Here is a 14,179-nt window from a genome sequence, read left to right as displayed (position 1 = left end):
TCTTATTAAGGTGGCAGTAGCGTTGCTGCTTCAGTTGTCAGTATTCCAGGTCTGTATTTTGCTGCTTGCACTTTTTCAATTACTCTCAAACCACAGCTTCCACATTTTGTGTTTGTATCTCTTTCCTGAGCAGAAGCTGTGTGAAAGCTCCCTGCAGTTCACAACAAAGAGATAACCCAAACCGTGAGGGTGTAGCATCAAAACTGGAGGGACAAAAAAGGCATCAGTTAGAAGAGTTGTGATTGGAAGTCCTGTTATCAGTTGTCTGAGAGAGCCCAACAGTGTGGTTCACACCATCATCATCGACTCCCACACTTCCCTCCCTCCCTCCCTCCCTCTCCTCCTCCTCATCCCTCCCTCCTCGTGTTGTGGAAAAGCTGCCAGGCTGCAGCCACTATGGGCAAGCAGCCAGCCTGCTATCACAGCCCCTATACATAACCGCAGAATCGAGGGAAGTCCAAAATTAAAAGCATTGTTATCCCTGCGGCTGGTGGCCACAGTGCAACGGAGTGACAGGTTTATTTCATTGTGCCGTCTCGGGTGACCTTGGCTTTGGCCTCTAGTCTGTACCCCCTCCAGACACACTATTCAGACCTGGCCCTGTCAGCAGGGCTGCAAGCACAGAGTCCCAGAGACAAGCAGGTTGCTACTGGATTTCTCATTCAACGTGTGGTGAGTGAGAATTTCCAAATCTGACTCTTTTAACATTTTTCCCAATTGTGTTCGAGCCAAAAAATGTCCTTGTGAATGAATTTCAATATAATCTACCATTAGGGTTGCTATGGTGATGGCTGTGTGCATGTCAGTTGCCATGCAACTTTTTTCCGTCTTCAGAGGAAGCACATAGCTAGGTGGCTATGTGCAAAGATCCCAGTGTATATCAGTGAATTGTTTTTGCTGATTTGCTTTTTATTTGTTGAGAGTTGGACAAAGATTGTATGTTTCCCCCAATTTCACCAGTTTAGGACACTGGGTTTTTAAACTGGGAATGGATGTTGCTTATCGGATACACATGGAGAGGCATTTTTCATAACATGCTTCACATCAAGGTCCCTACTTGCAGTACTTACAAGGAGTTAGGACCCTAAAGTGTGTTGTTAGTATAGACTGTAAATAAATGATGGAAGTGATTACGGCAACAATAAGCTCAGCGTTCTGGATGTCACTGTACACGGCACACCATAAACTAAGTTTTTATTAAGATGATATGTGTCATGGCTGTGTGCAGGCAGGCAGGGAAAAGGACCCAAAATGCGGGACTCAAAACAAACAGCTTTATTGCCAGTTGCAGATTGAAAAGGAGACTAACTAAACTGGGAAGACATAAACTAACGGGCAAGCAAACAGGTTAACGGGACACACTGAAGGTTGATAGTACGATGCGACAACGAGCAGGGGAAGACGCAGACACTAAATACAAGAGGAGATCAGGACTGAGAGGAAACAGCTGGGAGACACAGCTGACGGTGATTACACAGACGAGCTGTGTAAGCGAACACAAAACTGAACACACCGACCTTCAAAGTAAAACAGGAAGTACACGAAGAGGTAGACTGGAAAAGGAGAGAAAGAGATCACGAGGGAGAGAGGCAGACAGGCTGGAGAAAACAAGATGGCACAAGAACTCACATCACCATAAAAACAGATACATATAGAGGGCAGAGACACGAAGGGAAATGCAAAAAACTAAACAACCTAGGAAACCATAGAATGAATAATAAAATAACAAAATACAAAAACACAAGAAAACTAAGAACGCTGGGTCAAAATGACCCAGGACCATGACAATATGTCAAGTGAGGATTAGGTTAATTTTCAGCCGTTTTGCAACCAGTGGAGTCACCACCTGTTAGAAAAAGTCCAGGCTTTAAGGCTCTTCTCCACTGTCTTCACTTTTTAGACCCCAGAATGTACATCCATCCTTTATGTACAGTTTGTGGCTTTCAGTATTGCTTTAAGTAAAAATACAAAAATAAGCTACAGAGTTGGGTTTGGACTGGTCCAATGACATGACACAGCAGAAAGCGCTACTTGTAGCTATGTTCTCTGTGCCAAACCTTTCTGCATACCCACATTACAAATCTAATCTATGATGTGCCTACAGTTGTTGCAAGCCATTTTGTAACCCACCTCCATCCCAGCTACTTCTTTCATGCAGAGACTCACTGACCAAAATCATGGCTGTTGTCACTGATTGCTGCTCTAGTTTGCCCCATTATTTGGTTCTTGAATTAATTAAAGAGTGATTTAAACCAGACATGCTTTCTAAAGCATACTGTATTCTGCAAACAGATGTTTTTTGTTTTTTTGCTTGCATTTGTGACTTACAGCCACCCTGCAATCCCTTCTAATCCCAGCTGCAAAGAAGTCTGAGGTAGTGATATTGAATCCAGGTTGGTGAACGAGTGTCAAGCATCAAATCTGTCAACAGCTCCCAATGAACCTCTCATCCTGTCTGGGATTTTTGGCAGTGCCGTGACCTTGACTGTCACGCGCTATTATCTTTTACCTGCTGGTGTGCACAGAGCTGAACCATGAGCCAGCTCCACAACAGGAGGCCAGAAGAGCTGAATCGCATTTCAACAAAAACTTCCTCTCCCCTGTGATGACTAGTATACATGAAACACCACCTGGCATTATCTTGTCTCCTCCATCCACCTACCCATAGCCTCACTACTTGTGCCTTGCAAGTTAAGGATCACTTATATGAGTCTGCACCGGTTTGGCAGCAATGATGAAGCGTAATTAATGTAGAGAGATTCAGCTGCTGTCTTTGCACCTTTCCATTGAGCTCATTAGGCCGGGAACGTGACGCTAACAAATGAAAGCACATGAGGGAGCTATGGTGGTGAGATGCTATCACCTCAGCATCATCATGTTCATATGAAAGTGAAGATGGGTTTGGGACTGTTGTAGCTAGTTCCATTTCTTCATACGTGTATATCTGAAAAACTCATTTTCTGCTGCTGCTTCTACTACTGTATTCTTGCAGCCCATTACAACCAAGCTCATATCATTATAGTCAAAGCTGTGAGTTAAGAGCAGTGAAGCAGCGACCGTCTGTTTTCATTTTCTAAACATTGCGAAAGAGAGCAAAATTGAGAGTCTATGTCATCTAATGATGTGTCACGATAGCCTGTTTAGTTGCGTATTTTATTATATTCTTTTTACCCGTCGTTTTAGTCTTTGTTTGTCTTTTGTAACATGGAAATAGAGCCGGGAGAATTACAGTTTTGCAGTTGTTTTCCTTGTTTGTAGTTTGATAGAAGCTTGTCTCCATTATTTCGTGTTTATGACTTCCCCTTGTTAAATTTAACAAGTTACATTTTCCTGCCACATTTTGTGTCTGGCAGTTGTACCTGCAGGAGTTACTCTTAATCCTCCAGTCTCTTAACAGTACTGGAGTACTAATGCTAAGTTTGTATGTTTTACAATATATATTTATTTTTTGATCCCACATATAGGCTCTATTTAAAACTTTAGCCATACTGCTCCAGCCATTGATTTCTCTTGTTTAGGATTGTTTCTGTAAATGTTGTGCCTGCTAATGTTTAGCTAACACTAGCAGGCTTGGTTAGCAAGCTGTGTCCATCTATACAGGTGCATCATATCTGCTAACTGACGCTAGTTAATACACTAATCAAATAAAACTGAAGCACAGACTTCTTAAACAGTCTGTTAGCAACAGTGACTGCAAGGTAAACCATGCTATTTGTCAGATAATTGCATTAAAAAGACTCAAAATGACACCAACAAACACAGTTAAGATATTACATCTGCTAGCCTAGCAGACAGTTATTAGCACCCGGCTGTCAATCAATATAAGCATCCTTCTAACAACACAGCTGTAATGCAATTTAAATATTTGAATGTCATATAATATATTACAAAAAACATCCATCTATGTATCTATTATTTTATGTATCTGTTGCTTCCTTACCTGTTACTTAACAGTCTTTTTAATAAATTATAAAAATGTTTAAGGTTGCATTCAGATTTATGGTCTCTACTAGTTTACAAGCATTAAAATGTTCTCCAGTGACAGCGATAAACTGGATGACTCAGATGTAATGTGTTGTCTCTTTTCATTTCTCTGAGTGGGACTACATTTATGGGAAATAAAGTGTGCTTTTGTTATCCGTCCCTCTCACACGTCTCCCACAGAAGCACAGGTTGCCCGCAAGCAGAGCCCTAAACCTGGAGGGGGCATATCCACAAAAGGAGGCAAACATGAACACACGCACACTCCTCCGGGGGTGAATAGAGATATGTGTGTGTATATGGCCTTTTATTTAGCAGAAGGCCATCAGTGAGTCATTCTCCTAAAGAGCGCCCTTGGGTACTGGTCTCGCTGACACACACGCAGTGGCTGTCTCAGAACAAGGCTCACTGGTCAATGTTTAATGCCCCATAATTGGTTTTACTGACCAGCACAGCCTGCAGGATGCCAATGCTGATTTGAAGCCCGACCATTGAGGCTGACTACCACTGCAGTCCTACCTGGATTTGTGAAATATGTAATTCATTTGCTCTCACAGGTGTAACTGCTGGGTGGCAGTCATTACAAGGATTAAGCTGTCAAGGTTAAGCTGGACGATGTTGTCTGCGATCTTGTCCTTTCCCCTGTCCTGCTAAAAGCTATCCATACATAGTCATGGTTTATCACATTGGCGTTTAACGATCATTTAAATGCGAGTTGATATCCAAGCCCTGACTTTCATCTCACCTTGCTTTCTTTTTGCTGTGTTTCTCTCAGAGAACCATGAGCACTGTGGAGGAGGACCCGGATCACATGATACCATGAAGACAAGCCTACAGGTCCTGCGCTGCCAGCTGCTGAGTGAGTAAAGCCTGTGGGGGGTTAAAAGGGAGGCCCAGCAAGCCAGTCGACGTTTCACATGCAAAACAGAAAGATTGGTTGGTTTTGAAGAAAGCAACCATTTTTTAAATTGTTCTAAAACATTCCGGTTATTTATTTGCAGCTTTATCATGCTTGATTTATATGGAGCATTAACATAGAAACATAGAGGTGAAGATAAAATGAAAGCAAAAAATGGTTTAGAGTCAAGCATTAACCTAGAGGACTGAAAAATTAAGCCATTTTAAAGCTGCACTTGCTTGAGTGGGCACTAGAGGCTCTCCCTATAGACTCCCAATGTTAACATTTTCAACTTTACAGCAGAAATGGACATTGAATGTTCACAAAAAGACTAATTTATTGAAAGTGTATCAAAGCTTTACAGCCTCTATTAAGTACAGATGGGAATAGCCACTAGCTCTCTGCTCAGTCACATCAACGCTCAAGTGACTGAATTTGACTTCTTCACTATATTTTGCTTTTAGAACCTTTTTAATTAAAATAGCATTCAAATATCATTTTGAATATTTATATCCTACCATAAAGTAGCATACAAAAATCAGAAGGTCACTCTCAGACTTCTCTGGTCTGCATGTCGAAGCATCCTTGAGCGAGATACTCAATCCTGAGTTGTTGGTTGGCAATTTATGCAAATGCTTGATGTCTGTATATGTGTGAGCAGCTGAGTTTGGCTCATAGTCCAAAAGCACTTTGCATGCTCAGTAAGAGTGGAAAAGCATTATACAAGAAGCAGTCCAGTCCACTAATTAACATGTATTCATTTCTGTGTAATGCCCCTATATAGTCTGGAGTCTGGTGTTAGCTGATAACTTCACCATCACGTCACCCTATCATCCAAATGTGGACTTGTGGACAATGTAGCAAATGCGAATTTACAAATTAAAAATCCTTAAAACTCTAATTCACTAACCAACAGTTAATGTCAAGGGGGCTACATCCATCTTTGATGTACAGTTTATATATATGCTGCTATTCCCAAATTTGTTATATTGGAGTGTTCAGAGAAAATCTAAGTTTTCCAGATGTTAGCTGTTGTAATGTGGTAATTACCAGAATGCAGCTTTCTTTATCATTTGCCAGTGAATTATTCCAGTGTTTTCATAATTTCTCTAACTTTAAGTCTTGCATCTCTTGGCAACTTATCTTCTAAAAGAAAAGAAAATTATTTATATAAATTCCTCTATAGCTCAAGGCCATTCCGTCAGGGATCCCCTGTTTGTGGACATCAGATGCTGTACATACAGTGCTGGACACCCTTAGTTATTGTCATAGTTTAGGTCCGTGCTGTTTTAAATTCACAGGATAGAATCAAGGCCCGATGTACAAAGTTCTGGCTGGCTACCGCCGCAGAATGTCACATGAATATGGAACATGTTGGTCACACTGAAACCCACCAGGCTCCAGGACTGTTAGCTGAAAGGGCTGATGATATCTGGTATTCACCCCCAAGCTCCACCTCAGGGCGCTGGAGCCCAAGGCTGTCTGACAAGTCTGCCTCAATCCCTCAGAAGTGATAAACTTGGACTAGACCACTGTGAGCTGAGTGCTTTAAGCTGGTGCAGAGGTGGAGGGAGGTCACCCTGCAGCCGTTTAACCGGAAAAGGAGAAGTTTGAGTTGAAGTTGTTGACTAGATTTGTGTGGATTTTATTTTTGAATTTGTCCTGGTAAATCTAAAGCTCAGTTTGCTGTCATGCATTCAGTTGGAGATCGAGTCCGGCCCTGAATTTCCTCGAGCGCATAACTCTTCCATTAGTTTCCCCAATCAAGTGTGCAGAGACGAGAGACCCACCTGTATCTGTTTCTCATTTCTCTCTCTGGATGAGCCATCTGCTAGAGACAGATGTGCCTTAACATCTCAAGGCTGCAGGCATGAACAGGGATGCTTCAGATAGAGAAGAACTGGGACAGATGATCCCATATTATAACGGTACAGTGAGTGTCACAATTTATTTTAGAAAATTGAGTTTTTGCCTCCAAAGCTAGAATAAATAAAAATTTGAAAAGGCCAGTTGGAGCAATGTGTAAATGAGTACACAGGGCTTGAGAAATCTTCCCATCTGACTTCTTCTTGTCTTGTATTTTTGAAATGTGCTTTTGGATACTTTGTCATCTTTATAAAGCCACTATCAAAGTGAATATGCCAAAATTCTCTCGAAGACGCTGTCAGCGTCTGTGACTCTGTGTAATTGCAGATTTGCTGCTCAGCGCTCCGCCCAGATTCCAGACAACTTCCTGTTTAATCTCTCATCTTCCTGTCAGGTGCGGTGCTGCTGTCACACTCGACGAAGCTAAATCATTATCCCAGTAAACAGCAAAAGGACCCTTTGTTGTTCTTGTTTTCGCATTCTCTCTCCACCAGATTTTCAGATAAACACGTCCCCGTTCAAAGCTGCTGTAAGCTGACAAACAATTCAAATTCAAACAGGAAGCCATTATCCTGTTACCCAAGCTTTGCCGCTTATCTCTGAGCCCACATCTGCAGACCTCCCTGTTCCGCCTCTCCACCACCCTGCCCATATCGAAGCCTTCTCCGGGACCGTCCCACAGGTCCCAGAGGATGTGCCTCATCTATCTGCTGGGACACACCCAGAAGCAAACCAAAGGAATTTGGCTCTTTGTGCTACTGTAAAGATGCCACTTTATTTATACGCACGCATATGTCGTTCCGAAATGAAGAATATCGGGATTTTTCTTGTTTTCCAAGTCACGAGCAAGATTAGCAGTTGTAGCAATAAAAACGGCTTCCCAGCAGCACAGTTGAAAGGCCCTTTCATACAGATTCAAACTGACAAGCTAATTCAATGCTCATACTAAGTTTGAGCTTCTATTGTGAGTCACAGAAATGTTAATTCTTAAATGAGTGGCTTTCCTGATTAACTGAGCAGCTTTAGGCACATGATTCCTCTCATGGCATGTGCCTTTTTTTTTTTTGCCTTTGTGTGAAAGTAAGTATCTTGCGGATACAAAGGAGGGCTGCAGAACAAAAAAAACATTTTGAAAACGTCTCAGTGTAACTCTGAATAGAAGTACCATACATATTAAAGGGCAGAAGGAGGTGTAACGGCAGCAGGAGGTGGACTGCAGCATTATTAGGGGCAAATAGATGCAGTAAAAGCATATTAGCATTTAGTGAGTATATCAGCATTTTTTCTCCTTTGGAATTTTATATACTGTGGCGGTTTGTTTTTCTAAAATACCTCCTTGTACTCCGTTTCACTGATTGCAATCTGGTTCCCAGTACAACCCCAATTTCATGTGTCTGCTGAGCCGCTCCACTCATTTATGAAACAGACTTCAGATCGATTTTGATCTTAAGCTTGTCTCCGAGGGGACTTATTATGTTGATTTCCAGCTCGACTTTGTTATTCTTGGGCTACTCCACTATCAGCGCTTTGCATAATTCACAGTTCATCCTTTTATAGCCAACTTACTTCTGATTGGCTGCCCCTCGTAAACAAAGCTGGTGGGTGGAGCATCTGTACTTACACTCGGAGCTGTGCGTGTGAGATGGCTATATTAGGGATGTCATCTCTCACTGGGATTATGGAAATAATCGTATCTTTTTTGATCCAAGTGATTTCCTGCCAGTTATTACATGTGGTTTGAAGCCTCTGGTGAACTTTCATGACTTCTATATGCGCTAACGAACCTCTTTTCATTGGTTTGTTTGTTATTTGATGTTTTTGCTTGCTTTTCACTTTCTGATGGATCGACTAAACCATGATTTGTGAAGGCATTTTGTCATATGGTAGAATCACAACACGAGTCCAGTCATTTATGAGAAATTCAAGATTTACTAAGATTTAATTCAATTCTATACAATTTTATTTCATTTTATTTATACTGCGCCAAATCACAACAACAGTTGCCTCAAGGAGCTTTCTATTGTAAGGTGCACCCTATAATAATACATACGGAGAAAAACCCAACAATCAAATGAACCCCTATGAGCAAGCACTTTGGCAACAGTGGGAAGGAAAAACTCCCTTTTAACAGGAAGAAACCTCCAGCAGAACCAGGCTCAGGGAGGGGCGGGGCCATCTGCTGCGACCGGTTGGGGCGAGAGAAGGAAAACAGGATGAAAGACATGCTGTGGAAGAGAGCCAGAGATTAATAAGAAGTGTGATTCAGCAGAGAGGTCTATTAACACATAGTGAGTGAGAAAGGTGACTGAAGAAGAAATACTCAGTGCATCATGGGAATCCCCCAGCAGCAAACACCTATTGCTGCATAACTAAGGGAGGATTCAGGGTCACCTGATCCAGACCTAACTATATACTTTAGCAATACTCATCACAGCTTTTTAATGCTTATTGTCTTCTATTAATATAATGTAAGCACACTTTTGGGAATGATATTTACTTTTCTTACAACATTTCTGTGAATATATTCTCAATTCTGGAGCTTTCGGCCACTTTTTAACTCCAACTTATTAAACTTCAGAAGCGGCCACTTGGTCGAATTCAAAAGAAGTAATCACAGAGGAGCTGGGGTGTGAAACTTCTTCATAGTTTTAGACTCTATTTTATTATTTTTTATTATTTTTTTTATTATTACCAACTATATTAATGCAGATATTGGTGGTATCGTAAGTACAGTAACCAATGGTAGCAGCTGTAGTGGCACACATTGAAGTAGTACCACAGCAGGCCTACTAGAAACTGTTACAGAAGTGCAGTGGGTCCACTGAACCTGATGGCTAATGGCTCGCTGTCCAGGCGAGATAATCCAATCTTAGCAGCAGTTAGTCAGACAGCTCTCGGCTGATAAAGGGTTTTGTCCGCCTGACACTGATGGATCCGATCTGTTTCTGTGGTTCTGTGACAGCACATCAAAGCTTTAAATTAAAGGCTTGGACTACCTTTAACAAAACTTCTCTTAAGCGTTATGATTACTTTGATTCGGCTCTGTCAGCTTTTATTTCTCAAAAGTTGAGATATGAACTGATTTTATACTGGGGGAGACGAGCCATGCTGTGTGTGTGCTGGCGTGGTGTGATATGGGCTCATTGGTATTCTGATGAGAGCTGCAGATAAAGCCATCTTCGTTTGCCCCAGAGGATTGAAGGGGAATCCCATAGAGGGCTGTCTGCTACTGTGGAGTGGTTTTTATTAGCATAAATGAGGCTAAATATGATCCACGGAGGGTCGGCTGGGCGGTGTGGAGGACATCTTTAATTATGGGCTGTGGTTTAGTGATTTGGAGCTTCTAAACCAGCAGTTAGGCATGTTTATCCCATTAGACTACGAGACATAGTGGACATACAGTAATTCCCTTTAGTTCTTGTACATTTGCATATCAGACATTTTGGTTAATGATTTTATTCAGTGACATCACAAAGAAACAATCTGCTTGTGGATTTATGGTTGTTAATGCAGCACGGGCATTATTTCTGACTAACAACACTTAAAAAAAAAACTTTGCGCACCTCTTATAAAGAAAGAGAGATCTCAACCAAGGTTGTAATAAACTTACTTCATTTACATGTATTAAAAAAAACATTTGAATACAAAAAACAACGGCTCTCTTTTTGCTGCTTGTTCAGCTTGATTGTAAAGAACTTGTGATTCCAAGGGAATTGTGCACAAGCGGGTGAAAGTACCAAAACTTTGTATCAATACTCTTTTCTCGTCACTTTTTGTGTGACTTTTTTTACTTCCCTGTGGTTTAGCCTGTTGTTCCTGAGGTGGAACAGGCCAACTACTAATTGGAAAGTTGGCTGATCTGTCCCAGAGTGCTCCGGGCTCTCCATGCCTAATTATCCTTGGGCAAGATACTGAACCCTGTGCTGCTTTCCGATGCATTCATCAGAGTATGAATGTGTGGATGACAGAAAAAAAGTGCTTGTGAGGCATGTTATATAAAGTGCTTTAAATTGTTCAAGTAGAGTAGAGAAGCGTTATTCAGCAAAGAACTAGCCCATTTACCACTTTTTCAATAAAGTCTAATCAAGACTAATTATCTAGTCTAATCTAGTCTAGTCTAATTATGCACAATCAACTGTAGAAGTTGACTTTAGAATCTGAAATTGCTCTGAAGTTGTTGTTTTTTTGTTTCTTTGTTTGTTTTTGTAAATAAAAATAGATTAACAGATGTGTGGATAGTGTGCAATAGTGCAAGTAATTCTATTTGTTCCAGTCACAGAGCTCCCACCCCCACCCAAAAACTTGTCAGTTATGATGGCTTAGAGTTTAGAATAGGTTGCCTACTATTAGGAAGGTTGACAGTTCAATCCCCCCAAATTCTGTGTTAACCTGTTGAACCCCAAAGGATCTACTGCATCAAATTTTCAAGAGAGCTATATGCTGTAAAAGACCAAGCCAGGAAAAACTCCTTTATACTTTTCTGTGTTTTATCCTCAGTTAGTTTGACAGAATGGCCTCTGCTGTGATGCTTGCACTGATGATGAAGTCTCACAAGTGTCAGCTTTATTTTGATACCAATATAGTTTACACAGAGCTTGCAATCGCAGAGAAATAGTTGATTCACTTTGGGCTTGTCATTTTTAAGGAGGAACCTGAGAAACACCCCGGGGCTTCAGGTCAAACAGTCCTTGGACAAGATATTAAACCCCAAGTACCCTCTGATGTTTACCTGGGTGAAGATTGGAAATGTGTGTGTGGATTCTGCTTGCAGTGTAAATAAGAGCTTTGGGTTCACAGTGATAGTAAAAGAGCACTGTATAAATTACAGTCCATTTACCTTGGACTAAACTAAGAGAAGGTAGAAAGCAGAGAAGACTAAAAAACCTTAATACTGTAGTTAAATTAACCAATATAACAAATAGCTGTGCAGCACAGTGGTGCGTCAGTCACCTTACTGCAGAAGCCTCTAGTTTTGAACCTGTCCAAAGATACTTGTCAGTGTAACTGGTGATCTTATAGTGGCCGTCGGTGTGACAGTAAATGGTTTTCCATCTTTAATTAATGACAGGAATGAGAGAGGTGGATCACAGAGCCATCAAAGGGTAATCCTCAGACATGCACAGCACTGTGCACCTGCACGTGTCATCGGCCTGTTGGAGCGACATGTAACATGTCAGCTCAACCTTTTTTATTCTAATTGACACCAAAAAGCTCTGAAGAGGTTTTTATGAAGGAGTAAAACCTTTGAAATGTACCAAGTTCTTGAAATTCTGAAGTAAAACAGCTGCTATCTAAGCTGGAAACTAGGAAAATTTAGACAGATTATTGGTTTACAAATCAAAATACAAAGTTTAACAAACTTATTAGACCAGCACAAAATGTAAGGTTTATGCCACAGCTCCCCTAAATTACCAGTATTGGTAAATCAAAATCATTTTTGACGTGTCTGTGATGGTTAATCCACAAGTAGGGTTTGGAAATTAAGCAAATTATTATTATTATTATTAAGATGTCAACTTAGAGTTATTTACTTGCATTCCTGAAGAGAAATTTTTAGTTAAATATTGTGCTTGATTAATTTTTGACTTTAATTGAGCACAATATTTGGGTATAAAAAGATGAATTCACTTCATTATTTAACTAATAAATAAAAATCTTTTTTTCAGTTTTGTCAAAGTTTTTGACAGTTTTCTAATCTAATAATTTTGGTAACTACTGTCTATATAAAACATTTTAGAACCACCACAGTCTGGAGCTAAAATAGTCTGTGACGTGATGTTATGTGGGAAATATAAATAGCTGATATTTATATTTATTTTTCATCTATTTCCTCTCAAGTATTAAATAAAGGCTTGAGAGTCACGAATCACTTCACAGGTGTTCGCTTTTGTACTTTGTTTAGAGACAAAAAATGTTTTCTGACAGAAAAGTTGAAATGAAGTTAAAATAGTATTGGTATCAATAAATGTTATCCTAACTGATTAACTAAGGATTCAGTTTACACCCAAATTATTTTTCTATTGGATAACAGACAGACTGCTTATACAGTTATTTTTAACAGCACCCAGAGCAAAAATAGACAGAAAATGTACTGTCAGGTATTTTATCTTAATGCAACTTTGCCCTGCAGTTCTTTTTCTTTATAAACCTGACCTTGGTCTAGGTTCTCATTGAATCTAGGCTTTTTGTTCCCTGCGTATACTGTTCTGTTACTCCCCGCTATGCTGCTGAGCAGGGAGATGACAGAACAGAAGGATTTCAGAAGTACAGCCTGACGAACCACGACTCACGAGCCTTATTGATGGATGATTTTGCAGCTCCTATTTTTGGCTTCCTGTAGAGCCTCCAGTTTGAATAGTGGCACTGGCAGCTGCCCACTGAAGATACGGCACAACCAGCCTGCCTCCAGAACCCGCTTCATAGGCAGATTGTCGCCGTACACGTCATAGCCACATCATTCTCCATTGCACGTAGCAGGAGGTGACCCCTGGAAAGAAAGATAAATATCCCAGCCTCCTCTGCGAGGAGCCCCCCCACCCCTTTAGGATTGATCATGCAGCCAGGCTGGTGCATAAGCACTGATAGCCTGCATGCCGCACACTAAGTGCATCGGTATGATTGATTAAGCCGGAAGATTCACGATGCACTGCACCTGAAGATTATTGTTCTGTGGCACTGAAGTCTTAGCTTATGAGTGGCTTCAAAGCTTAAGGCAGGATTCCTCAGCTTCAGGAGCAAATGTTAGGTTATCACTGTGTAACTTTAGATTGGGTGTCAGAGGCTTTGGCCTCTCAATCTAATTGTGAATGAGTAGTGGGACAAAGCCTGCTTTGGATCAGTGCACAGGTGCCTGCTTTGCAACATGATTTATTGATGTCCCTCGTGGCTTCAATGGAGGACTTCAGCGAATGTCACCGGTTTTCCTATGCACTCAAAAGAGCCCTAATTCAGCAGGTTTTCTTGCATAAATTGCCCCTCCCTCCCTCTCTGCCTCTGTACACCCTGCGCTTTGATAATTTAAAACAGGTTGACACCATTAGTCAAATAAACGAGGGCACAGTCTCGCAGTAGTTTTAGCCGGGCCGTTATTTGTCTTCATGATATTAGCATGTGCTTTTCTTGATGGTGATCGGCTGAGTGACATAGATAGCGAAGGCAACAGGTTGGTGCGAGAGATAAACGGGCTCCTCCTCGTAAAAGGAGAAAAAGCCTCAGTTCACCAGCGAAGATTCAAACTCCGCACTCGCCTCCTCACTCCTTCTTTCATCATCGCCGCTGAAAGTGGTCTGACTCCTTTTGTGGGTGTTTTTCTGCTTGCGAGAAAATATCATGTCAGACTGAAAACAGCCAACATGCACGAGGGTGGGAGGGGAAAAAAATCATGCTGAGTGAACGGGTGCAGCTGACTATAACGAATGCTTCTCTGTGTGCCCT

General features: G+C 41.1%; 1 protein-coding gene across 4 annotated transcripts in view; it reads left to right on the top strand.

Annotated features, from left to right (window-relative positions):
* tmem108 (transmembrane protein 108) overlaps positions 1 to 14,179 on the top strand; it is a 55,892-nt gene that overhangs the window by 28,253 nt on the left and 13,460 nt on the right. For all 4 annotated transcript variants that reach the window (XM_085172167.1, XM_085172168.1, XM_085172169.1 and 1 more), the window contains exon 2: positions 4,757 to 4,840. In XM_085172167.1, the coding sequence (XP_085028293.1) occupies positions 4,801 to 4,840 (40 nt within the window). In that variant the 5' untranslated portion in view covers positions 4,757 to 4,800. The remainder of the gene's footprint in view (positions 1 to 4,756; positions 4,841 to 14,179) is intronic.

This window comes from Neolamprologus multifasciatus, chromosome 9, assembly GCF_963576455.1.
Source record: "Neolamprologus multifasciatus chromosome 9, fNeoMul1.2, whole genome shotgun sequence".
Lineage (NCBI taxonomy): Eukaryota > Metazoa > Chordata > Actinopteri > Cichliformes > Cichlidae > Neolamprologus > Neolamprologus multifasciatus.
Note: the sequence above shows the minus strand (reverse complement) of the source record. Positions and strands in the feature narration are given on the sequence as shown.